The sequence below is a fragment of the Gavia stellata genome, chromosome 2 (assembly GCF_030936135.1).
Source record: "Gavia stellata isolate bGavSte3 chromosome 2, bGavSte3.hap2, whole genome shotgun sequence".
In the NCBI taxonomy this organism is placed as follows: domain Eukaryota; kingdom Metazoa; phylum Chordata; class Aves; order Gaviiformes; family Gaviidae; genus Gavia; species Gavia stellata.
In genome coordinates, this window is record NC_082595.1 from 25873435 (window position 1) to 25899450 (window position 26016).

Below are 26016 nucleotides of genomic sequence, written 5' to 3' on the forward strand. Positions count from 1 at the left end.
TACAACTGGGCTATTTTAGCTTAAGCAAGAGATAATATTAGTCTTGCTTGTGACAGTTATACTAAATAAATAATTACCATCTTTTCAACAGGAAATATACAAGAAATAAAGTCCAGGAAGAGCCAAGGCAAAATAAACACAGAAATGCAGCACTAATTTACTGTAACATGTTAGGTGTTATTTATTAAACTATCAGAAGTGTTGCTCACCAATAGTGACAATAATTTTTATACCATGGAAACGTAGAGTTATTTAAAGAACAGAGGATGTGAATTGTTCCAGCCTTTAAAAAGGGAACTCATGATGATCTGTCTTAATCAACTTCTTATGCTTTTGTCCATAGTTAGTTTCATGTTAAAATGATTTAAAATATTTTTGGTAAACCACAAGACTATTTCTCTATTGCAGCAGCATGGTCAGTGTTGCTTAATATACCTTTTACTTTTCATGCAGCTGAGCATAACTAAGTTCCCGGTCAAATCTTTTTGTTGGAGATGTAAAATGGGTAACTTGTGTAATAACTCTGGGTAGTTTTTAAAAAAAAACAAAAACCAAACCCCCAAACTTGTTCACTAAAGTGCCAATGGAAGGGTTGACTCGATACCTCTTTGTGGATGGGGTTGTAGTACTGCTTCCCGTTTGGTTCTGTGCCTGGAGCAGTGTGTGTGGAGTTCAGAGCTCTTCCCATTTAGCTTTCCCTTTCACATCTCCTCCTTTTTGTTTATTTATTATTTTTTTTTAAGGCAACAAAATTATTGAACTTACAAAGGAAAATCTGTATAGGTTTCCTCCCATAGAACTACTTGAATTCCAGATTTCTCTCTATTGAAAGACAAATTCATTTAATAGCCTTTAAAAATATTTATAGTATGATAGTAATAAAAGCATTTTCCACTGGTCTCCAAGTGTTCCAAAGTTAACCAGATTTTCATTGTAGTATTCTGCAAAATATATGCTAATGTTGTACCAAATCAAGTTTAAATCACCAGTTATTCTTAAACCAGCTTATATTTTCCACCTGAAAATATTCTGCCTACATAGCCATGAGGGCTTCTGACTGTGATTTAATTGAGAGGTTGTAATATACCTGCTCAAATAAGTCCTTGCATAAAAACGTGAAGCTGCATACCCAGTGCATGTGTTAATTCTAAAAGTTTACAGTGACAATTTCACATGTGACTGATTGATCACGTTTAGTAAGAAAGAGGTAGTGTAAGAAATAGCATTAAGACTTACCATGCTAGTAGCTATATTCCTGTTTGTTGGCTGCATACAAGAAGGGAGTGAGTAGGCACTGCAAGCAAATCTGAAATAGCTTCTCTCCAAGGAAGCCGTTTGCTAGGTACTAATTACAGACTGGTTTAAAATCTTTGCAATAAGTAATAACTAATCATTAAAACCATGGGTATTCTTGTTATTTGTGCAAATGACTTACTCTGCTTTGTGTCTTGTTAAATTCTTAATACTGTGGTTTTGGCAGCTGTTTTCACATGATCGATCATACATTGAGAAAGCATTTGTGTGGTATTTGTTACCTTTCAGTTTCATTTCATGGGAAGGAGCGAGGTGGGAAGGACACAGACGTTAAAGAAATGCTATACTCCAAACTGCAAGACTAGATTTCTATTGAATGATTTGGCATGTGAGTAAAGAACTGAACAAATAATTAAAATATAAGGCATTTTAAGCCTTGTTCTACTCTATTTTTATATAAATCTCCATGAAGAGGACTTCCCATCAGGAAAAGATCTTAAAAATCAAGTCCCGTGTTTTTGTCTGAGATTGGAAAATGCTGAACGTGAAGAAAACTGCTCTCTTTACATCACAGCTACCATGCTAATTTTTAAAGAATTTTGGTTTTAAGCTTGCCACGATAAATACTTTGTAGAATACCCATGTAGTACAACATAATTACGACACAGTATCAATGAGCTTTTATTACACTTGTGCACGCACACACACTCTTCCTGTGTTCAGACACAGTGAAGATTGTCTAGAGCAAACATCACAACTTTAAGGTGAAATTTTGAGCCTTTGGTTGTTTTGTAAAATAAGTACATCCAACTTTTTTGGGGGAGTTTTCATGTAGGGCCTGTGTTACTGATCTTAGAACAAACAATTTAGTGTATTTCCAAGAAAAATACATCTGTGGACTTGGCTGTTGAGAATAATTGTAAAAAGCTCCAAAGCATTCCATAAGGGAGAGAGTATAAAGTATCAAAAATTTTGTATGGCGCCTACATTGGAATGATAAGTATGTTTTTCATGTTACAGTGGAGATGTAGCAAAGAATAATAATTGAATACCTTTTTCAAGTTATATATCTGTAATACTATGAATGGATGTGGAGATCAGTAACATTGATTTCAATAATTGTTGTCTATTACTTCCACTTTCATGTTCTGTGTACTTATGCATTGTGTCAAGAAGTAAAATGGAATTGAAAACTGAAAGATAGATGTTAAAATTACTTAAATACATATTTTTCTGTGGAGAGTATACTTATCTTCATAGCCACAAAGTAAATAATTCCCTGTATTAAAGAAGAAAAAATTTGCATTGCCTTGAATGTAATTTAATCTTCCTTAGTATCTTGGGACATGGAATAAACCCCATATATTTCACAATTTTGGGCAAAGTGAAATCACCACCCTTGGGAGGTTAAGACATCCAATTTTATTTGCAAAGTGGTGTTTGTCTTTTCAGTAGTGCTCAGGACTGTGGTTGGTACTTGGCCAATGCAAATAAAACCTCCTTGTCATACACAGCCTACAAAATAACTTGGAATATGCCACGATGGAGGCAGTGAGAATAGGAAGTGGAGGAGGAGGACTTGACTGTTTCTTTAAGATTACATTCTGTTTGAATGCAATGCCTGATTTGTATTTATTTATTTATTTTCCTGTTTGCTTATCTTGGCAATAGTAGAGTCTGATAATATAGTCTGACATGGAAGGTGGGGGGCGGAGGGGGGGGAGGAGGAAGTATTTTTGTAGCTTTCATTAAAGGAAACTATTTCCCAAAGACAATTTGGTTATAGTTTCTTTGGCTTGCTTGCCACAATCATTTCTGAAGGCTACTTACCAGATGTACTATTTAATTAGCATATTGGGTATGCTAGTCTCTGTATAGATGACCTTATTCGATCATGGTGAAATAGGAAAACTTCAAAATATTTTTGTTTATGCGGTTCCTTAATCTGAATGAGAGTGATGGACAAAATATGAATACTTGATTGTTTGATCATAAGTTAAGCTACTCTTATAAGCAGTCATTACCCTTTATTTTAACTGTTTATTGAAAGCAGCTTTTGAAAAGTGTTGCCTTTCAGTGTAAGAAGGCTACAAAGAAGAACACTCATGAGAAATGATTTTTTGCTTATGAATGTAAAGATTAGGAATGCAAAATGAGCTGTCCATTTTCTTTAATAAATGCCAAATATCCTTATTGTCTGTTATCAAAGAATAAAATTGGATCGCTTTTTTGAAGTCTTAATGACTTTATCCTGGTCGCTAATAACTGAGTATGCTTTTAACTGTTTGAAATCTGATGTTTAGCCTGAGAATATCTTAAAAGTTAAAAAAAAATTTTTAACCTTCAGGTACCCCTGATTATGATTGTTGTGTAAGACTATTTCCATGTACAGTACCAGTCTCGTGCAAAGTTTTCTAATCAGTCTTTTAAGAATTTGCATGTTTACCAGTATTCTATGTGAAGATAACCCAGTATTTTGGTTTTTGTCAAGTTGCTGAAGTCTTTGTTTCAGTCTGCTGTGCTTAATACAATTTGATCTCATAGCTTCTACTAGGAATTGTAGTATTTGGTGTGGAGTTTTTTTTTGTTCCTTGGTAGCTTCTCAGTCCCTCTATTTATTTTTTTTTAATTTTTTTTTTAAAGGGACTCTTGGGGTAGGGAAAGGCATGATTGTCTTCGTAGTTCGTGTAACATTTAATTTCCTTTTCTTAGATGCTTTAAAAGGCAGATTATTCAGTTTCAGCTGTGGGAGTTTGCTTAAACTTGGTACAAAGTCTTAACGTTGGACTTCATATTTGTTGTAGACATCCTGATTGTGTATTCATGCAAATAATATCCTTTTGCATACTGAGGCACTCAGATGATTGATAGCCATCAGGTAAACCTTATTTTTGTACATTTGTTTGCAGTATTTTTACGTTGATATAAATGTAATAGCAAAGGAAAAGATCTCCGGCATTTTTGTTTAGTCATTATTATATCAAAAATGGAGTAGGATATGGTCTTTTAAGTCCTTGTCCTTCAAAATCAAAATCCCAAGCAACTTTCAGTGCAGCTGCACTGTTGGCAGAAAAAGGGGTTTATTTCAGTTGCTGTTCCGACAGCTATTCCTATGTGTCACAGCAACAAAATAGACGTAGCTCTAATTCTGACCCGGACTGGAGAGAAAGGATGCTTGTGCAGCTCCACAGCTGTAGCCACATTACAGGACGAATTTGCTGACTGACAGAGGGCAACAGCCTCCTGACCTGCTTTCTTGTCCTTACTCCATCAGATGCATGGAGCAACTTGTAGGGCAAGAAGAGTATGTGGGTTCCTTCTGTAGAGATCTCAAGCTCTTTGAATGCAGGAGGAAAATCTCTCTATCCTTAGTAGCATTCCCAGCTAGAAGGCTTTTACGCCTTTTTGTAATTTAAAATATGAGGAAGAAATAGTTCTTCCCACAAATGCTCCTGAGGAGTCTGCTGTGATAATCTGACCTTTGGGCCAGATCAACAATGTGCCAAACTGTACCCTCCAGTTTCATCCCTGTAAAGCGGAAGGTGTGGGTGTATGTCTCTCTCCCCCCTGCCTTTTTTGTTTTGTTTTTCTTCCTCTTCCTTTCTCTGCTAGCCAGAGACCCCCTGAGAAATACATTGCTGTTGCTTTATTGATTTGGTAGAACTTTATCTCTTGTTGTTTTAGTTAGTCTTGTATGATAGGTAATATAGGTAATGTACATATTTACCTGTGTTGGATGCGTACTAAGAAATAAAAAAGCAGGGGGCATGATTCAGCTTGATCTCCTGATGCTTTATAAAGGCATTTTCTCGCTCTACTTTTATTTTCTGCTCTACGTTTTATTATATTTAAATTTTTTTTTGTTCTTAAGCTTAACTTTAAAAAAAAAAATGTTTTTAAATATTGGATCTAGCAGATGTTGCAAGTGAATTATTTACTTTGTCTGTAAACAAAAGACCCAGGTGATTTTGTAGACTAAGATTCAAGGAGGTTTACATACTCTTGTTTTGCCTTCTTTCCTCCTCCATCTCTGTGTGCAAATAAAAAAAGTGAATAATAAAGGGGGGGCCAAAAAGAAGAGAAGAGAGCAATTTTGCAGGGTAGTGGTTAAGAGGGTTTCTTTGCTCTCAGTGGTTGCCTTGTTCTGTAGAAATTCGTCATGGCTGCATCTTTAGATGGGCACTGAAAATTACATATTTTAGATGTAGTATGAGGCTTCACTATGATTTTTCTAATCTTTTTTTTTTCAAGAAATTGTGGCCAAATTTCGATATTTGGGCTAAGGTGGAACAGGCCAAATAATTCAGAAGCAGAATGAATACCCGAGGCTATCATTCAGTTGCCTTGTCAAGTAAACCTTATTAAGTTTAAGACATAAGCCAACAGACCAAGGAGGACTGCAATTTTTATGAGGTGTTTTGGTTTAGTGATAGGGACAGTCATCCTAAATGTTCCTCATTTGAGCAAGGAAGTTAAACTGAACGGATACTTCACGTTTCTTCTCTTGGGTTTTCTGTTTTCTTCCACATTACCTATTTTCATGCTTGCCATCCAGTTCTATTCTGTTATGTCAGTGTAACTCTAGAGTAATTGCATAAAATTTTCATGAACTTTATAACTAATAGCAGTACTTCTTAATGTCAGTGGGAAGAGTTTCTTGCTCAGGGCTGAATATAGCATTTGAATGTTTCCAGAGGGATGTGTTCAGGTGAATTTTCTGGACAGTGAAATATTTGATAATAGGAGTTCTAGCTTGTTGGACAACTGCTGAAAGTCTAGGGTTGTTTTGGTCAGTTTTCCTAAGTGTGTGAGCTCATCTTCCCTGGGGGATGTTGATGAAGAGTTTCAATGTTTTTAAGTATAATTTACCTTATTTATGCTTCCATTGATTTTAATTTTTTTATTAATTTTTTTCAGCCTTTTAAGGATATATTTTTTTATTAACCTTTATGGATATTGTTATGACACTAACCTAAGCCTCAAAGTGAAAAGTATTGTCACTTGACAACTTGATGCAACTTGACTTGACTAAGGCATTACTTGGGTAGTGTCTTTTCACTGTGCTAAACTTTTATAGCTGTATCCCATGTTGCTTGGCAAGCAGTGGCCAACACTGAAGTTTTCATGCTTCCCCTTGTGAAGTACACTGTAAATTCAGAAGGTCCATAAATTCTTCAAGAAATATTTTTATTGATCATTAGCCTAAATTTAGGTGGGTATTTATTTATTTAAGGGTTTTGAGGAGCAACATTGTATACTACTGCGGCATGAATTGAATTCCAGTTCCCAATCAAAGGTTCTTCAGCCATGCATCTTGTCTTTTTTTTGTTTGCTTTTTGTTTTTCCTGCACAAGATACCCACTTTATTAACAAATTCACTTCATGGTCTAGCCCTAGGAATTGGTGAGAATAGTTTCAGCCAGGAGGCTGTTCTCTGTGGAGCCCTCCGTCTCTGTTTCCATGATGACAGCAATGTGAGTAGTGAAAGAAGCAGGGGATTATGAAAGCACCAAGGATAGTTTCATGACTAAAACATTTAGAAGCTACCCTAGAGTATGAATTATTTTCTTGTATTTTTAGTGCCTATGATGGCAGATGAGCCATCCACGCATACTTTGGAAAGGTGATCTTCATTTTCTAGCCACCCTACATATGACTTTAACCTACTTGCAAAAGAATTGTTCTAATTGCAAAAGAAATAAATGAGACCATCTGAACACCTGTAGTGTTCTGTAAAACTAGGTACTTTAAGATGAAATGTTGATGGTTTTGAAACTTAAATACTCAGAATTAAGATACTTCAGTGTTAAAAAGTGCTCTCTGCAGTTCCCCATTTATAATAAACCCTTTATAGAGATTTCGTGGAGATTTTACCGTAAGTGTTAATGAATTTCTCATGCTGTGGGATGAGCATGGCAGATGAAGTCAGTAGGAAGTTAATTCACAAAAGGTTTTCAGTGATGTGCGATAAATAAGGCACAGGCTAATCAATTGATGAGGAGAAGAGAAAAAAGTACTGATTGATTGACTATGAAGCTTTTTGGTTTAACCCGAATAAGGTAGAGGTCCTGGTTAAAATATTAGGTGGTGATGTAGTTAAAGGTTATTTTCTAATGCATGTATGTTAGTAGGTTTATTATGATTGCACATGGAACACTGCTTGTGATACTGCCCAACTTCAGTGTTTTACAGAGTAGCCAGTATTATTGTGTTTTCCACTTATAGCTTCCTAGCTATAAATCAATTAACTTTATAGATTACTTTTTAATATCAATTATATTGATACAGTAATCTTCTCAGGGTTGGAATTACCTTCACTTTGCTCCTTTCTTTCTATAGCATAGATTTCTCTAGTTCAGTCAAAAATAGAACTGCTGGCACCAGTCTCCTTAATTACATTGGATAGACAATAAAACAGTCATGTTAGGCACTTTTCCTGTGGGCATTGTTTGCTGACAGCATTTCTTTGTGACTTGGGAATCAGCTTTAACTTAGGTCCCCTTCAGTCATTACTGGCTCCATTAGTGCTGTCTTAATTCTGATTTCTCCCTTGTCATGGCTTACACCTGATGTTTGCCTTTCTTGATTCCTCATTCCAGAGTCTGCCTAGCTCCAGTGTCTTGTCCAAGTGTGTTGGTGTTCTCTCCTTCTGGGTCTTCTACCCTCATGTTTGTTCTCTACGAGCAACAGTGGATGAATTGAGACTACTGAGGAAAGATGCACTATTTTTGGTTCTAACTGGCACTATAACATTAAAAACGGGTAGTTAAAGCAAATTGTGGTGTATGCTCTGTGTAGGCAGATATTGAGTTTATCTGTGTACTTGTTGAACTAATATACACATGGAAGGTTTTCAAAAGCCCTTTGCTTGTCTGCATTTGGATAGATTTGCACAACAGCAATAATAAAACGTACAAACTGATACTAAGGCCTCCTGTCATGTTTCAATTACCAACAGGCATATGTGAGGTACTACTTACAATTTTTTTTAAAGGTAGTAACATAGAATATTTTCCTCTAACCTTGTTTCGGAGATGTTTGAGTCATTTCTTCTGAAGCTTCCCCAAATATAGTAAGCAATTGTATGAGAAGGTAAACTTCATTTTAGCAAAACTTTTAGCAGCTGGAAGCAGAAACTTTTAAGGGCAAAGAATGGGCAACATATTATCATCAAGCTGTGTCTCAGCTTGATGCAGGGTTTTTTTAATGTTACTTTTAAATGTTCTTAAATAAAATTTGTTGTACAGTATTAGAATAATTGTGTGCCATGAAAATTAAACTATTTTCAGTCTTAATATTGAGGACTGCCATGTTTAAAAGTCAGAATTTCAGGCACATATTAGGTTTAGTTTAAAATTTAAACATAGCTTTTTGTTTCTCTGTAGGATCAGCGTCTCATACTTGCTAATAGTTTAGTTGGAGAAACAGTTTGCTGTTTTCAGTTACTGGCAAATACAAAAATGTTGACTGTAGATTGCTCAAATGTGACATTATTAAGGATTTTTTGCTTGCAACAACATTACTGTATCAAAACTATAATCTTGGCAGTGTTTCTCTAGACATATTTGAAACTGGTTACACCCATCTTTTGGCTACATAATGCAGGGCTTTAGTTCTTAGGACTGAATTATATCTACAGGGATGATGGCAGCAAATTTCCCTGTTGCTGCATCATCTGTTTCAAATGACTTATTGCCCATGTGTTCGTTCTTACACACTGGTTACTGCCTTTTGAAATTCATAGTCCTTCACCATAAAATGTTGGCTCTTCTGCAGACAAGGAAATGTTTTGCAGTTGCAATAGGTCTCAGCAACTGAATTCCAGGTACCTAGAATAAAGTATTGCTTTGAATGATCAGGTCTTAATGATTAAATGCTTACTAGTCTGTTTAAAGATTACAACACGATACTGCCATATTAGGAAAGACTAATGAAACAAAGTGTTTCAATAAAGCATTTAAAATTCATTTTTCTAGGGAAAAAATCATAACCTTTTTTGGTAAATACTTCATCTAAAGAGTGTAGTCTGTAGTTTGAGTAAGACAGGTCCGTCTGTTCCCCATAAACAAAGGTTAGGTAACAAAGAGAGGTTATTAACTAGGACGATACCAAGTAAAACCTTGCTAGAGCAGGCTCCCAGCCTCTCATAATGCACAAATCATGCAGTTCCTGAGCTGTAAGTGGGGTCATTGCATTTAATAGGCATGATAATTTTTTCTTCCATTGATGCTTATAGCTTTTTGAACCCAGTGTAACCTTTAGTATCCATAACGTTTCATTGTGAGAATCATCGTGACCTAAATTTACACTGTGTAGAGCCACTTCTTGTGATGACTTTGCACTTGTCATATAGTGATTTAATTTGGTATCTCCTAGACAGTGAACAATCTTTCATCCTTGCGTTGTTCAGAATACTACAGCCAAAGTACTTAATACAGCAGTGTATTAAAAATATTGTTAGCTTTCACGAAGTTTTTGTGGTGTGATGTAATTGTTCATATACTGTCTATATAACTGATAAGTATGCAGTTTCATATAAAATTTTTAATGCACTTTTTTGTTCTGATATTAAGCAACTGTTGCTACTGTACCCTGTTTTCAGCCGGTTTTGCTATGCAGAATTTCAGCATAGCTTTGATCAAAGGCATTGGTTTATTCTGAAGAATTCTTTAAAATATGTATTTAGGTTGATGATTTGTCGCAGTTGAGACAGCAGTGTTTGAAAAGAACAACATTATTAAGTTCAATAGAAATGGTGATGGGCTTTTAACTACAAATGTGCTGCCAAACTGTGTGGCAGTGTTTGCTCTGTGTAATACATTTTTAAAAATTATTTCAGATAGCTTAATTTAATCTGTTTGTTGTCAGGCTTTATCATTTGTGGGAGGTTTGGGGTTTTGGGGTTTTTTCCTAGCTCAGTAGTTGTTGACCTACTTGTCTGTTTTATTTATAAAAATAGTTTTTCTTCTTTATTGGTAGTCTACCTATGTAAACTAAAACATAGTACTTGAGTAAGAACTTTTTCAAGTAGTTTATATCCTCTTGGAGGCTTTTGTGTGATTTTTCCAATTGGAACAGGAAGGCCAAATGGTGTAAATGTTGTTATGATAAGCAGATGGGAGATTTAAAAGGCAGTAAAATGTAAATGAAATGAGGAGCTTTGATATTGAACAGCATGCTTGCTGTCAAATGTCCATTTAATTTACTTGTTAAAAGCTGGAACTTAGGCTAGCCATTTGTGTTACTTCATTTTCCTTTATCTTACAGTTTTAAACAAGGCTAAATTAAAAATACAAATGTTAATTTCCTTCAAAGGTGCTGAATAAACTGGTTAAATTATTAAAACACTTACTTGGTAACTAGATGTCTTTAAATTTGATATCAGCAAGTTATTATTGTAGATGTAATTTGTAATCTTCATGTTTTCTATTAATAAAGTATAAAGTGTAATAGAGATGCTGTATCACTTCTTCCATTGAGTTGGAGAACATTAAGTGGACATAAGTTTCATTTGAAGACTGTCTTGTGATACAGCTGTGGAAAGATAACCCTATTGTAGGTATCACTGTGTAAGAGAACACTTCATTGCAATACATACTTACTTTTTTATTAAGTGAATCTTTAGCACATTAAATCTTTCTAATTTCTTCCATTTGAATTGCATTAATTTTTTTTTAACTGGGTTGGCAGTTCTGCTGGTTCATTTTAGCACCTGCCATGGCATGCTTTTGACTTACTGTTTAGTAAATGTCTGTTTTGTCATTTTCAGATGCAGTTTTGACTTAACTCAGTTCTCTTCATAAGTTTTCATAATTTGTGGTGTCTCTCCTTGATTGTAGTTTGCCTAACAGGGCAGTGCTGGCATTATAGTCTTACTCAGTGCTTACATGATAGTCTTGATTTCGGGAACCTTGCTGCATTCTTAATTTTATGCAGATTATGCTCAAGTCTGCTACAGGCTTATGTCTACTTAAAGCACCTTTGCTACCCTTGCGTAATTTCACTAAATGACATATAAATAGAAGAGAAATGCCAGCTGTTTGGTACTGAGAGGAATGTAGACTGGTTGCTTTTTATTGTCTTTAGCTTTTCTTTTAGTGAATACAGAGTAGTAATGAATGAATGAAATGATTGTTTTGGCTTGCTTTTTCTTAAGGAGAATTTTGGAATACTTCTTAAAGGCTTTTCCAAGTATCAAGTGAATTACTCTGGAGAGTGCTTTTAATCATATTTTTGTCTAGTGTCAAGTAGGCCATGTTAAGTGAAGTTTTCCATAAAAGATTTTATCCAGTTTTCAAGTTCTGTTTTCTTTTGTATTTTATGACATTTTAAATCGCTGTGGGTTTTTTTCTGTGTCAGTATGTATTGGAAAATTAAGGTAAAGTATTGTACCAACACTTTTCAGTTTTATTCCTTATAAATAACTTCTAAATTGTTCATTTTGCTCTACTTTGTTTATAATTCTAAATGTGCACTGTTCAATTTCCAAGATACAAGTTTTACTGAGAAAATCTGACATTAAATAAGAAGCAACACTTCCTTTAATTTAAGCTTTCACTTGGTGCTGTACAGAGGACCTGAGCTTAAAATCAAATTTTCGCAGGAAAATGTAACGACACACATGCAAGTTACGTACTGTAATTTGTGAACGTTTGCCACGTTGTTTATTTATTGTGATAGTGAAGCATTAATGTAGCAATTATCTTGATAGTAAGCAGTCAAATGTTAAAAGCTTTCTGACAACTTGATGTATGACTTTGGCATTAACTAGCTGCTTGTTCATTTTGAAGAAGCTTACCTCTGATTAAATTTGCCTAGTTGCATGAAGCCTCAGACTATGTAAATCTGAAGCCTGTCACTTCCTGTGATTGCTGGATTCAGTACATGATATTGAGAACGCCATATTTTCAGAGGCTTTATGTATTCTGCTCACAGTGTTTGCTGAGCAGGAACTGTAGCTAAAAATAACTAAAATGAATTTCTCTGTCTCTCTTTCTTTCTCGCTGCAGGATGACGTAGCTTTGCCAAGCATTTATCAGCTAAGCAGAAAATGAGCTTAACATCCTGGTTTTTGGTGAGCAGTGGAGGCACCCGCCATAGGCTGCCACGAGAAATGATTTTTGTTGGAAGAGATGACTGTGAGCTGATGTTACAGGTAATTGCATCAGCCTTCCATGTGCAACTGCTCAAATCGTGAACTAATGCACCAGTTTTATATTCCTTTTGAAAATTAAATTCCCCAGATGTTGGGGGAGCAATTGTTTTGATTAATCTTTTGTGTTCATAGAAAAAGTTAATTTAAATATATTGCCATCAATCATACAGTTACTGTTGAAGCGCAGAGTACCACATATTATTCATATAAATCGCATACTTAATGCAAGAATAGAAGATGAAATAAATTTTGCAATATGATCAGTAAAGTAAGTAGACTGTGTACTCCTTAAATGTGATAATGCTAAGTGCACTGGATGCTCTGAAAAGAGCTTTATATTTTTCTGCAACTTGTACTCTAATTTAGTCACATGATTTGATGCAGCTCTGTCCCTGTGTCCTCATCTTGTTGTACAAAGGCAAATGAAATTAGAGAAGAGTATCTCTCTATCTCTAAGGAAGTTGAATGACTCAGTCTCAGTCATGCTTTCAGTGGAACTGTAAAAATACAAGTCTTAGTCAAAATAGTCTGATACTTCAGTAGCTTCGTCAACTTTCAGGATCAGTATGCGGAACTCTTAGAGGTATGTAACTGTGTTGTTATGTAGCCATATAGCATGCGCTTTGCCCTATCAAAGCTGTAGTCCTCTGAGATACTTCTTTTTAGTATATATATTTTTGAATGGTTAATGGTAATATTTTCAGAGTTTCTTCTTGAATTCTAGTCTTCGGTTACTGTAGAACTCTTAAGAGGATTGAACTTCAAAGCTAATATTCTCAACCCTTCATACCACTCAATAAAATATTTTCTTTTGGATTTTTTGTTCCCAAGAATTGTGTATGCAGCCATTAATGGCCCAATTAGAATCTCACTTGCAAATGAAGTGCCTAGAAATCTATTTTTATGTGTATTACTCAGAATGTAATATCTCTAGTAAACTGCATTTGGCTCTCAACCTCAGAAAGCACCTGAAGGTTTTATTGGTGATGGAAATACTTTGTCCTGTTAGAATGTAGTGGAAGGTACTCTTAATTTCTCTTTGAAGACAGGCAGTATGATGTCTTGGTGATTTATGAGGGAAGTATTAAAAAAATCCCCAAACAAAACAACAAATAAACACAAAAAATCCCCGACACCCAAAACCAAAAAAAGCAAACAAAAAACCCCACACCATTGGTTCCTGCCCAGAAGATTATAATCAGAAAATGCTTTTATTTTACCACTGGCTTGTTGTAAAGGGTTGTTGTCTCTGAGTAAGTGAGCCTTTTCTTCCTTCTCTCTCCCCTATACCTTCTCCTGTCTGTGGTTGATCAGTCCTTAGAGTGAAGCTGAATACTCAAGCATTTATTATCTTGTGTTACAAAACTGCAGTCATCATCACTTTCAAATCACTTTCTGATTAATTTTGTGAATAGATACCGGTCATTTGTAAATGTTATTTGTTGTGTATTGGGTTCAGAGATAGTAAAAAGAATAAAGGGGCCTGGCAATTTTCAAGAATATTCTCTTTAGTCGGCTGTTATGTTAGGTCTACATGCCAACACGACTGTAACACCACATACTGCTGAAGGGGGAAGGAACCTACCAAAAGAGAAGCTAATAATGTGTTCTTGTTCTGTATGTATAGCTCTTTGTGTAGGCCCTTCCTTTCCACTCTTGACAACTTGGTTGTTCTCTTACTGCAAAGCATGTGGACAATGCATGATAAAGAAAGCAGAATTTAATGCTTTTATTCATAATCTCTTGACAGAAAACATGTTACAAAAGCCTTATTAAAAAGTATTTCAACTCTGTTCCATGCTTGATAGAATTAGACCTCAGAGCTGTGCCTAATCACTGTTCTTCTAACAGACTTTTTTTCATGTCTGGGAAGATGGATTTACTTTAACTGGGTTATTTCGTAAATATGTTAAACATAGTGTGCAGTCTTTGCATTTAGCTAGCTACTCCTATGCATCACCCTGCTTGTGGATAAATACCACGTTTTCCCCTTCTTCCGCCATTATGTTTAGGAAACATTTTGAAACTTGATGGGGGAATCATCTCCAAGGTGAAAAATTCTACGTTATTCATAATATCAAAATTGTTTCCAAAGAATACTCTTACTTTCTGTATTCTGAACATTTTCTTAGTGGTCTGGATTGTATTGAAGAGTCTTTGGCTAAAGTAATGCTAGTTACAAATTTATTTTAACTGAGGATGGAGTTTTCCTCTTTCTATTCATACAGCTCTTAGCACAGTTATTCTGTGATATTTATTATTTCTGTAGTCATATATAAATCTTTGTACTGGGTCTTGCTGGGACGGAGTTAAATTTCTTTATAGAAGTCCTTATGGTACTATGTTTTGGATTTGTGACCAGAACACTGTTGATAACACACCAGTATTTTAGCTGTTGTTGAGCAGTGTCTGCACAGTTTCAAGACATTCTCTCGTTCTCACTCTGCTCTTCCTACGCACCCATGGCTATGCTGGGGGTGCACAAGAAGTTGAGAGGGAACACAACCAGGCAGTTGACCCAAACTGACCAAAGGGATATTCCGTGCCATATAATGTCATGCTTAGCCATAAAAACTGGGGGAGGGGACTTTGGGGAAGGTAACCACTGCTCGAAGACTGGCTAGGCATTGGTCTGCTTGTGGGAGGTGGTGAGTGATTGCCTTTGCGTCACTTGTTTTATGTCTTCTTTCTTCTTCCTCTTTCCCTCGCTACTTAAACTATCTTTAACTGTACCCATGAGTTTTCTTGCTTTTGGTCTTCCTGGTCTCCTCCCCATCCCACTGGGACAGGGGGAAGTGAGTGAGCAGCTGTGGGGTGCTTAGCCGCCAGCCAGGGCACCACAGTCTTAGTAATCTGATAGCACTTAAATTTGAATGGAAGGCTGCAATAACAAATCAGAACTAAAAAAGGCATTTGAAAGATTTGCACAATCTTTGCACCTGTAGAGATTGTTTGCAATGAATAAAAATGTGTCCAGTTATATGCAAGTAATCTGAGCCTGAGGAGAACCTTAATGTCCTGCAGAATTTCAGGTGTTTCTCTAAAAGTCACAGACTTCAGTAATCATTCTTACCATTTCAGAAGATGTGACAAAATATCATGAACCTTTAAGGCTCTTTTGGGTCATTTCCATTTTAACTTATTTTTAATAGGAAGTAGCACATAAAGATGATAAAATAATTGATTACTAATACAATTTGTATTTGAATAACATTATTGAAAGTAGTTCAGAAATTTTTCCCATAACCTAGGTAAAGATAGGGTAATCCCTGTGCTTACATTGCTGCATCACTTGACTGTGAAAAAGTGTAATCTCTGCTTGACGTCGTAGGCTCAGCAGAAGACCCCCCATCAGTGAATTTGATTTTACTGAGAGAGCTTTTTTTCACTTGAAGAAGGGTTACTAAGTTAGTAGAAAATGAGCTATTCTGGTATATATTCATCTACCATTAAGAACACTTAACTGATGTAGCATACTAGTGCAGCTTTTATTGGCGTGGACCTTGTTGTTCATTGGTCTGTCTCTTCCTTAATTCTCCCCTCTCCTTTTATGTCCTGGTCCCCCTTCTATACCCCTCAAGACTGCAGAGCACATTGGCTCAAATGAAAAGTCTAAAAATAACATAGTAAGTATAAGCAGAAGAGGATTGATTTCACTTCTTTGAAGAGAAAGCGAAGCAGTCTTCTTAGCAAGTCTCAAGAAATCAAGAAGGAACGAGATGATAAATGTGGGATTCTGAGAAGAGAAAGCATTTCCTTAGGAGTCACGATTGCATAGTCTGATGCCTTGAACTGGCTAATACACTGGTAACCTGGGACTCCTAGAACTGGCAGGCTGCAGGTGCTGGTACAGAAATAACCACAGAAGTCTTGGACAGAAATTAACCATTCTCAGTACTATATAGTCCTCAACAATGAGTTGAGTAGGAAGGATAGAAGATGCAAACCTGAAACTGGAAAGAATACTCTTGGAAGAAATTTGCTGCTCTGCAATCATGCCAGGACACTGCACTAGCAGAATAGCCAGTGAACAGACTGAGCTCAAGTGTGCACGGCTGGGGAAGATGAGCTGTGGGCTCCATCCAGTTGGGAACTCTTCTAGATGTCAGTGCTGACCACATGCATGCGTGAAGGAAGCATACATCCAGCCCCACCTTGTCCTTGCTTGAAGTCAGCACCTCAGGCTGCAAACACTGGACCATGAGCAAGTGCTAAAAGAGGGACTTAGCTGTTAGGGAGGTGTTGTTCTCAGAGAAAATTGTAACAAAGATTGTTCCTGATCTATGGGTTGACATTTGGATGTGAAGTAAGTAAATAAATAAATAAATGCTTAAGTGCTTAAGGAAGGACTGATAAAAGGAAGAGTCAGAACTGATGGGAGTAGTAATTCAGGAACTGCTCAGACATGTAGTGAAGAAGCTAATTTGTTTAGGAAACTGAGATCAAGGACAAATTATTTGAATGCTTGTATACTATGGTAAGTATCCAAGGCAGCATAATGGAAGATTCACTGATGCATGACAGGAAACGGTATGTTTCAGAGAGAACAGCAATGCCATAGAATCGTATTCATGTTTTGAAAGATGCATATATTTAAGAAGAGAGAGAGAAATAAAGGTGAGGTTGATGATGTTAGATTAAATGTCAGTGATACTATGGTGAACTGGAAAAAAAAATATTTTTGCATAAGATATGGCTGGATCTGACTTATAATCACATCGGGGAAACATCAAGAAAATAATTTTTCTGAATTAATTTTAGGATTCTGCTGTGCGCACCCAGAACCAGAGTTGGGTATGGTTAGAGATTGATTTTTTTTTTCATATGCGGGACTAATTTTTTTATATAATTTGAAGAAATGTGTTATGTAGAGAGAAAATAATCATGCCACTCTAAGAAATAGCTATAAATGCTATCTTGATCTGTTTTTGAAATACCTTAGCTCTTTTTCTTTTTAATACACATTTTAGTCACGAAGTGTGGACAAGCAACATGCTGTACTTAATTATGATGCCTCTATGGATGAACACCTGGTGAAGGATTTGGGCAGCTTGAATGGGGTAAGTTAACATCAGAAATGGATAGCTCCCCATAGGCTTTTGTATGTTTGATTTGGGGTTTTTTTTGAGCAAGGAGAGTATGATTTAACAAGTGTACATTAATATCTTTTTTAATTCAAGAGCAGAAATGGGAGATCATTCAAAAGGAAATAGTTTTTGTGGGGGTTTTCCACTGCACATTATTTAAAGGGCTGCAGTAAATTCCATTAATAAGAGGGCCTTGGCAATAGGGAAAAAACTCTAAAGAATAAAAAGGAATATGTTATGCTTCTGTATTTCAGAAATGTTGGGGGGGGGGGGAAATCTTTATTCTACTGTAAAAAAAAAAGGCATTTCAGTCTCTAAAATGTCTTGTTAAGAAATGGATTTTTATTTCATATACGATTCCTTTTTTCTCCTTTTTCATACAGAAAAGAATGTTAAACTGTACTTCATATGTGGAAAAAAAATAACTATGCAATAACCATGGTACAAGTAAAATTACTTAGCTTATTCTATATTTGCATTTAGCTTTTTAGTATCCTTTGTGTCAAAAGGTCTATGAATAATGTGTGTCAAGTTATTACAAACTAATATAGGAAAAATGTAAAGTTATGAGCAAAATATAGTTTCTTTGTCATATTTTTGTAGCCCTTTAGATACTTCTTTATAAGCTGTCTATACACACTAGTTATGGTTGTTATTTTATGTAACTTCAAATGTTTGGCTGTGTCATGAATATGTACAGAGTAAAATGCTGAGTTCATCTGTGATAGTTATTCACTACCAGTAACTTTCTAAATATTAACTCAAATAAGCATTGTCAAATGTTTAAAAAAAAATAGAAACTGAAGAAGAAATCTCAAGTTTCTGCCTGTTAGCATTGATTTAGGTTTTGGTGTTTGATCTTGCAGTGCATTTCAAAATAAAAACCTCATTAGTCTGCCTCTATTAGCTTTTCTGTATTTTAAGGTAACTAACTCAGCCTTCCAAAGAGTCAGTCTCAACTCCGTATGAAACCAGTGTAACCTGAAGGGTTATTTCCTTTGAACAGTTGCAGACATATAGGAACTTTGCTCCTTAAATATTTAATATACCTCTGTGTTTTGAAAGTCAGTGCACTGCTTCAAGGCAGTGATCAGGAATTAATTCGGCGCATAGTAATTTTTTGCTGAGCCACTTGATTTTATACCCTAATTCTGTTATTCCTTTAGTTAATAGGCATACCTTCAGATTTTCCTTGCCTTGTCACAAAACTTGAATTTAATATGTGTTAAAAGGCCTTCATTCGACTCCTTTCTTTTCCTCTGATAAAGAGATTTCAGTTGTTTGCTTCACTTGATCTGATTCATTTTCAGGTTTGAGGTGTCAGTTGCTCTATAGCTGTTTACCCAGAGACATCAAATGAACTCTTTCTTCCCACAGTTTTGCAACAGGGAATATTAAGTCTTAGGAGTTCAGTCCTTGCTCTTTATCTTCTCAGTGCTTCCCTTACTGTTTCTTCCCAACTGTGCTTTTCTTACATACCTCTACCTACCTGGTTTCAGGTTGAAAGAGGAAACACATAATTTTGTAACAGTGTACTTAAGCCAAATTGTGTGGCAGAACAATATACGCAATGCCTCTATACCATGCGGTGTACTACTAACTAGACAACAATTCTTTTAATCTAGCTACTACGTCCACTGAGAACACCACCTCCCTAACAGCCAAGGCCCTCTTTTAGTGCTTCATGAGCTTCTACCAATTCCTATTTTGCTTTCTTCATCAGGAGCAAACATTTATTTTGGGTCTCTCCAGTTAGTTCCATTTCTTTGGAGAACAGATGTATACTTTTCTTAGTATACAGGACTACTCCATTTTTCTTTTGAGTCTCAAATACTTTCACGAGAAGAACTGTGATTGCACCTGATGCCCTAATACCTGAATATTCTTATCTGTATGGTGGATTCACACTCAGTTCAGTGAAGAAGTTGCAGCAGTCTTCATCCTGGACTTCTTACATCTAGATTTGAAAATAAAGCAAAAGGAAATTTCAAGCAGATTTACACAATGTAAAAGTTTTATTTCCAAAATAACATTTTATTTCCATTTTATTTCCATCATGACTCCTTCTGGTCATTCCTGCTTATCTTTTATTTCATACAAAAAAGATTAAGGAATTTTATCTTTTCTGTAGAAAATGTGTACAGTTGCTGAAATATAACCTATTATTTTACCAGTATCAACAGAATTCAACTGTATTTTCTCCTTTGACTTGTGACATCAAAGACATGGAGAGCAAAATAAACTCCCCGTGATCCAGGAGGAAGCAGTTAATGACCTACTATGCCACCTGGACAATCACAAGTCTATGGGGCCCGATGGCATCCACCCAAGGGTGCTGAGGGAGCTGGCAGAGGAGCTTGCCAAGCCACTCTCCATCGTTTATCAAGAGTCCTGGTTAATGGGGGAGGTCCCGGACGACTGGAGGCTTGCCAACGTGACGCCCATCTACAAGAAGGGCCGGAAGGAGGATCCGGGGAACTACAGCCTGACCTCGGTGCCAGGGAAGATTATGGACAGGTTCATCTTGAGGGTGCTCACGGGGCACGTGCAGGACAACCAGGGGATCAGGCCCAGCCAGCACGGGTTCATGAAGGGCAGGTCCTGCTTGACCAACCTGATCTCCTTCTACGAGCAGGTGACCCGCCTAGTGGGTGAGGGAAAGGCTGTTGATGTTGTCTACCGGGACTTTAGTAAAGCCTTCGACACTGTCTCCCACAGTATTCCTCTGGAAAAGCTGGTGGCTCATGGCTTAGAGAGGTGCACTCTTTGCTGGGTAAAAAACTGGCTGGATGGCCGAGCCCAGAGAGTGGTAGTGAAAGGAATGAAATCCAGTTGGTGGCCGGTCACAAGCGGTGTGCCCCAGGGCTCAGTTCTGGGGACGGTCTTGTTTAATATCTTTATCGATCTGTATGAGGGGATTGAGTGCTCCCTCAGCAAGTTTGCAGAAGACACCAAGTTGGGAGGGAGTGTTGATCTGCTCGAGGGTAGGAAGGCTCTGCAGAGGGATCTGGACAGGCTGGATCGATGGGCCAAGGCCAATTGTATGAGGTTCAACAAGGCCAAGTGCCGGGTCCTGCACTTTGGTCACAACAACCCCATGCAATGCTACAGGCTTGGGAATGAGTGGCTGGAAAGCTGCCTCGCAGAAAAGGACCTGGGGGTGTTGATTGACAGCCGGCTGAAGATGAGCCAGCAGTGTGCCCAGGTGGCCAAGAAGGCCAACAGCATCCTGGCCTGTATCAGAAATAGTGTGGCCAGCGGGAGTAGGGAAGTGATCGTGCCGCTGTACTCGGCGCTGGTGAGGCCGCACCTCGACTACTGTGTTCAGTTTTGGGCCCCTCACTACAAGAAGGACATTGAGGTGCTGGAGTGTGTCCAGAGAAGGGCGACGAAGCTAGTGAGGGGTCTGGAGCACAAGTCTTATGAGGAGCGGCTGAGGGAACTGGGGTTGTTCAGCCTGGAGAAGAGGAGGCTGAGGGGAGACCTTATTGCTCTCTACAACTACCTGAAAGGGGGTTGTAGAGAGGTGGGTGTTGGCTTCTGCTCCCAAGTGGCTAGTGATAGGACAAGAGGAAATGGCCTCAAGTTGCGCCAGGGGAGATTCAGGCTGGATATTAGGAAAAATTTCTTTCCTGAGAGAGTGGTGAAGCATTGGAACAGGCTGCCCAGGGAGGTGGTGGAGTCACCCTCACTGGAGGTGTTGAAGGAATGTGTGGATGAGGCATTGCAGGGCATGGTGGTGTTAGTTGATGGTTGGACTTGATGATCTTACAGGTCTTTTCCAACCTTAGTGATTCTGTGAACATACCAGAAAAATCATCAAGCATCTGTGGCCCTGTTGAATAACATTCTTCTCGGGGATAATGACAGAATAGTGAAGTCCTTCCACACTGATATTTTAGGGCTGGACTGAAAAATGCTCAGCAAACTTTGTGATGGCCTAAACAGAGTTGACTCTCACTATTTGAAGACTAAAGCTTTGGAAACCACGTGAATATACAAAAATGTGTATAGAGTGATTTAAAGAAGGAAAAGGTTTCCTTATTTACATAGTAACTAGCTTTTTCAAGCTACCTTTGTCTTCCATCCCAAAGCCTGTGGTGGGATTTCAAAACTCCAGTGAAAAAGTAACTGAGGCTTGGTTGTTGTATGCTATCAGTTCAGTCATGAGGATGTCTGCAGACTGCACACACTGCCTTCAGAGCTCTCTGGCTTGAGTATACTGCGTGCACATGAATTTAAGAACTCTCACCTGGGAGAAAAAATGCATCTGTACATATATACATTCATGTCCTCAAGACAGCCTAAATTTTGGTGATTCACTAAAATTCAGGCTGCCTTGAGGATATTCTTCATATGGGTTTTTGCTCTGGACTCTCACAATGTTAAATTGGAATAAATATACATGAAACACTTCATGCTTACAAACCAGTAAATAGTGGGACCTTTAATTCCTATTTCTCATGGAAAATATTGTATATAATGTAGCTAAGCAGTTTTGTAAATAATGAAATAAACATTATTTTCATTTAGAAAAACAAAATAAAACAGAAAATCCCTTTACAATTTTGGGGAAGGACATTTTTTCTGTCTTCCCAGACTTCACGTAGTAGTAATAGATTTAGATGAATAACACAAGCATTCAAAAATTCAGATTCTTGGCTTACTTAATCATTCAAGATTTTGTGTGTGTGCGTCCCTAACTTCAACGTGCTTAAGAAATGGCATATTTCAGCTGCTGCATTCCTTAGAAACATGTACATGTTGTTGTAGAATTCTTAAGTTTGAAGTAGGATGATCCTGTAGGGGTTGCAATATTTTGAGTCCCCATGGGCACAAACCCATAGTAAATGTCTTTCAGAAAGGCACCCTGGATATTTAATCTCCGATATGTAGTATTAATATGTAGTTGTTATGAAAAGTGAAAATTAGCAAGAAGCTGTAAATTCTTTAAGGTATGGGAAAATGTACAACTGATAAATAATTCATAAAATAATGCAACAGTCTCATACCAGCTAAGCCATAAATATTTTATTTGCCTTGAATGTGCCCTAAATTAAGGCTTCATTTTGGATTTTAAAAGAAGATGAAGGAAGTAACACCAAGGAACAAGAGACTGATCACATATAGCTGATGATTCGTATCTCTTACAAGGAAGATGCTGCATTCTTAGAAATTCAGATGTTACATTCTTTTCAGGTAAAAGGAGCGGGAAGATTTCAAGAAAGCCACGGGAGAACGTAGGGGAGAGGAACTTTGAGTATAAATTGTAGCTTCTTAATGCAGATTTGAATTGAACCTTGAGGAACAGTTTAAGGCAAGATGCTGTGTGGAAGTTTTTTGTCAGCTCACACTGTGGATGGATTCTTCAAGGATCTGTAACTCTGATAGTGTCTTAAATATTATGCAAAGTTACATTTACTTTTTTCTTTTTTCTTTGTAGCCTGATCTCTGCTTTTTGTAATCAAGAGCTTAATAGTCTATTCTGCTAGACAAAACATCTATTCACCCTTTTATATTTCTCTGTCACTGAGTGAATTCTGAAGATAGTGACACAATATAGAGTTTTCTCTGAAGGTAACAAATTCAGTTTAAGAAACAATTCACTTTCACAGTTAGAGGTTCAACTTAATTTGGAAAGTTCTAAGAGCAGTGGTATAACTCGGGATGAGCAGAAGGGTCAGTTTGAGAGCTGTCATTGGGAGGTGGCAGGTTCTGGAAGAAGTCTCTACCTGAAAGTTTAAGCAACCCCTCCAGTAGCAAAAGGGCAAGTTGTGAGGAGAACACTCTCAGTTCCTGACGCCCACTCCTACCTTAGTGTGTTATCATCCTTGGTTTCTGGGATCTGATGTCACCACATGAAACTTCAAATCTTGCTGATGTCAGTAACCTGGGCAGTTTGCTTGACACTGACAGCCTACCTTCCTAAAACTGTAAATTAGTCTTCAAAGATACAGATCAGTTCCAGTGAAGGAAAAAACTTGGTTTTCCCCAGGTTCCTACAAGGGCTTGTGTCTGATTTAGAATTTTGTGTAGGTGACTTTCTAGAATTTTCTTTAGGGCTTGAATAATCCAAGTTCATTGAACTTATGTTAATTTAATTTTTTTCCCACAGAGATTAAATTGTTTTCCAGCTCTTCTAAATTACATCTCTGAGATGCATTTTGATTTGAATGTATTTTATTCTTCCTCCTTGTTGCCTCTGTAATTAGTCATAGTATATATCTCAGGTGTTCTCTTGAAATTTATACCAGCATGTTTTTGGAAATTTCTTGTTATTTTTTGCTGTTAGGTTTAATCCGGACCTTGAAATTGGAGTGATTGGTAATCTGTACTGCCTCTAACAGCCAACTGATATGGCTGGTGAAATTGGGCAAACTTTCAACTACCTAAATCCTTCTCCAAATCACTGAAAGCTTGTCTGGTTTCTCCAACTATGTTTCCAACAGTGATTTCAAGGAGGAGGGGATTACTTATTGTACAATAACTGAATTTTCAAAAGGTATTGTCAAGCCTACGGAATTTGCTCTGCTTTGCTGCTAGTTGGTGTAATAATGTTATTTCTGCTTACAAATGTTGTTATACCTACTCTTTCAAGAGTCGCAATATATTGAATTCTTTATTGCTGCTATTTGGAGTTACTCATGCGCTAAATTGGTCCATTTTTCCTTTAAGTCCTTTGACAATGTTTAGAAATTATAAGTTACCTCAGAACTCTCACATCAATGCTAATTGCTGTACAAATGTGATGATAAATCAATTCTAACAGCTAATTCAGATTGAGAAAGCAACTTACAAGAAAAATAATGAGTAGAGGTGCTAATTTGAGAAAACAGTAATCAACAATTCAGTAAATACTGCTAACAAGATTAAACTTGTAAGAAACGTTTCAAGGCCAGTGTGATGTCAGCAGCCTGGTTAGTGACTGGTATTTAACCTTTCTTTTGAAATATTTTGTGGCAGGTGGCAATTTGAGCTTATAATTTAATTCCCCAGTGACTCAGCAGTAGAAAATGTGTGGTGCTGAAAACTTTCTTAGAAAATTAATTAAGTGATTTGTCATTTTATTAATTTGGAATTTAACAGTATCTCTTTCTGTCCTCATCTATTTCTGTAGACATTTGTGAATGATGTGAGGATTCCAGAACAGACATACATCACTCTGAAGTTAGAAGATAAACTGAGATTTGGATATGATATCCTTGTCATAAAAATGCATAGTGTCGGGACACGCTTTTCTTGTTAAAAGTACGGTTGTGTTAAATGAAGGGTTCTCATACTATTTGAGAAGTGACTTTGAAATATTTATTGCTCTTGTTACTACAAAAATTGCCTATATTAGAGAAAATGGCAGATTTTAAAATACTGTACCTTGGTCAGAACTATTGATAAAGTGCATTTCATTGTTTCTCACCGCAAGAAACCTCAACTTCCAATTACTGTTTAAAACTTAATGTGTAACTTCTGTGTTGCTAAGAAACATTACTTTTCTTTGAGGCAAATACGCAAATATTTGTATCGTATGAGATTGTATACAAGTAGAGAAGATAACAAGTAATTATTCAGCAAACTACCAAATGAAAAAAAAAAGAGAACTTGTATTATTACGGCATTAAGGTATCTATCTACTCAATGCTTTATTTACAAATAGTAAATAATTGTATTGTACATTTTCTTTGATGAGTACGATTGTACATGCTAGTCCTAACAGTGACACATCTGTAGATGTGTCACCATTCCAATGGCAGAATAGGCTGCAGAATTGTTGCTTTCCTGTAAAATCCTCTTGTGAATTGAGAAATCTTCCCGGTATTTTCCTTAGCATTTCCTACATACTAATCTTTTTACTGTCGTCAGGGGAGAGATGAGAGTCCCTGAAGAAGCACTTAAGGTAACAACGTGCAGTTCCTAGATACTCTTCTGTCATGGTGTAGTTATTGGTAACATAGGGGTTTTTTCCATGCTTTGAGGGTGTTTTTTTCTCTATTTAATGTCATGTAGCATGAAAAATTCACAAGCCAACTCCAGTTATCCCAAAAATCTTCAGAGGCAGAAGGATCAAAGCAAACCAGCTCCAAAAGCTCAGAGTCCAAGATAACAGACTCCACAGCTGAAGTGCACCACAAAACTACAGAAGCACTGAAATCTGAAGAGAAATCAATGGGTAAGGTTCATTTTTGCTGCAGGAGCCCACAGGCTTAGAAGGAGTATTCATTTGCTTTGGTAGGATGCTTGTGAAATTCTATAGATAGTAAAAACTCCACATACGTGAAATTTTAAACATACTTCAAGTGTAATTAATAACTTTCAGAATTTAATTTCTGCCTTTTTTACTGTAGCATCCACATGTTAAGAAAACTTGTAAAGGGACGTTTAATCAGCTTTTATCATATTTTTGCATTTCTCTTTCCCAGAATCACAAACTCCCAGCATTTGTGGGAGGAAAGTGCTATTTTTTGCAGTTTAATTGAAAATATTTGTTCAGGAACAGTTTGTACTTTTTACCACCACTATTGTCAA

At 36.8% G+C, this 26016-nt stretch overlaps 1 protein-coding gene across 3 annotated transcripts in view; it reads left to right on the plus strand.

Annotated features, from left to right (window-relative positions):
* The first annotated feature begins 12271 nt into the window (after nucleotides 1-12271).
* The window catches only part of CEP170 (centrosomal protein 170), an 87473-nt gene continuing 73728 nt past the window's right edge, over nucleotides 12272-26016 (plus strand). For all 3 annotated transcript variants that reach the window (XM_059829763.1, XM_059829769.1, XM_059829775.1), the window contains exons 1-5: nucleotides 12272-12409; nucleotides 17380-17469; nucleotides 24614-24692; nucleotides 25329-25387; nucleotides 25498-25660. In XM_059829763.1, coding sequence (XP_059685746.1) covers nucleotides 12305-12409; nucleotides 17380-17469; nucleotides 24614-24692; nucleotides 25329-25387; nucleotides 25498-25660 — 496 coding nt within the window. In that variant the 5' untranslated portion in view covers nucleotides 12272-12304. The remainder of the gene's footprint in view (nucleotides 12410-17379; nucleotides 17470-24613; nucleotides 24693-25328; nucleotides 25388-25497; nucleotides 25661-26016) is intronic.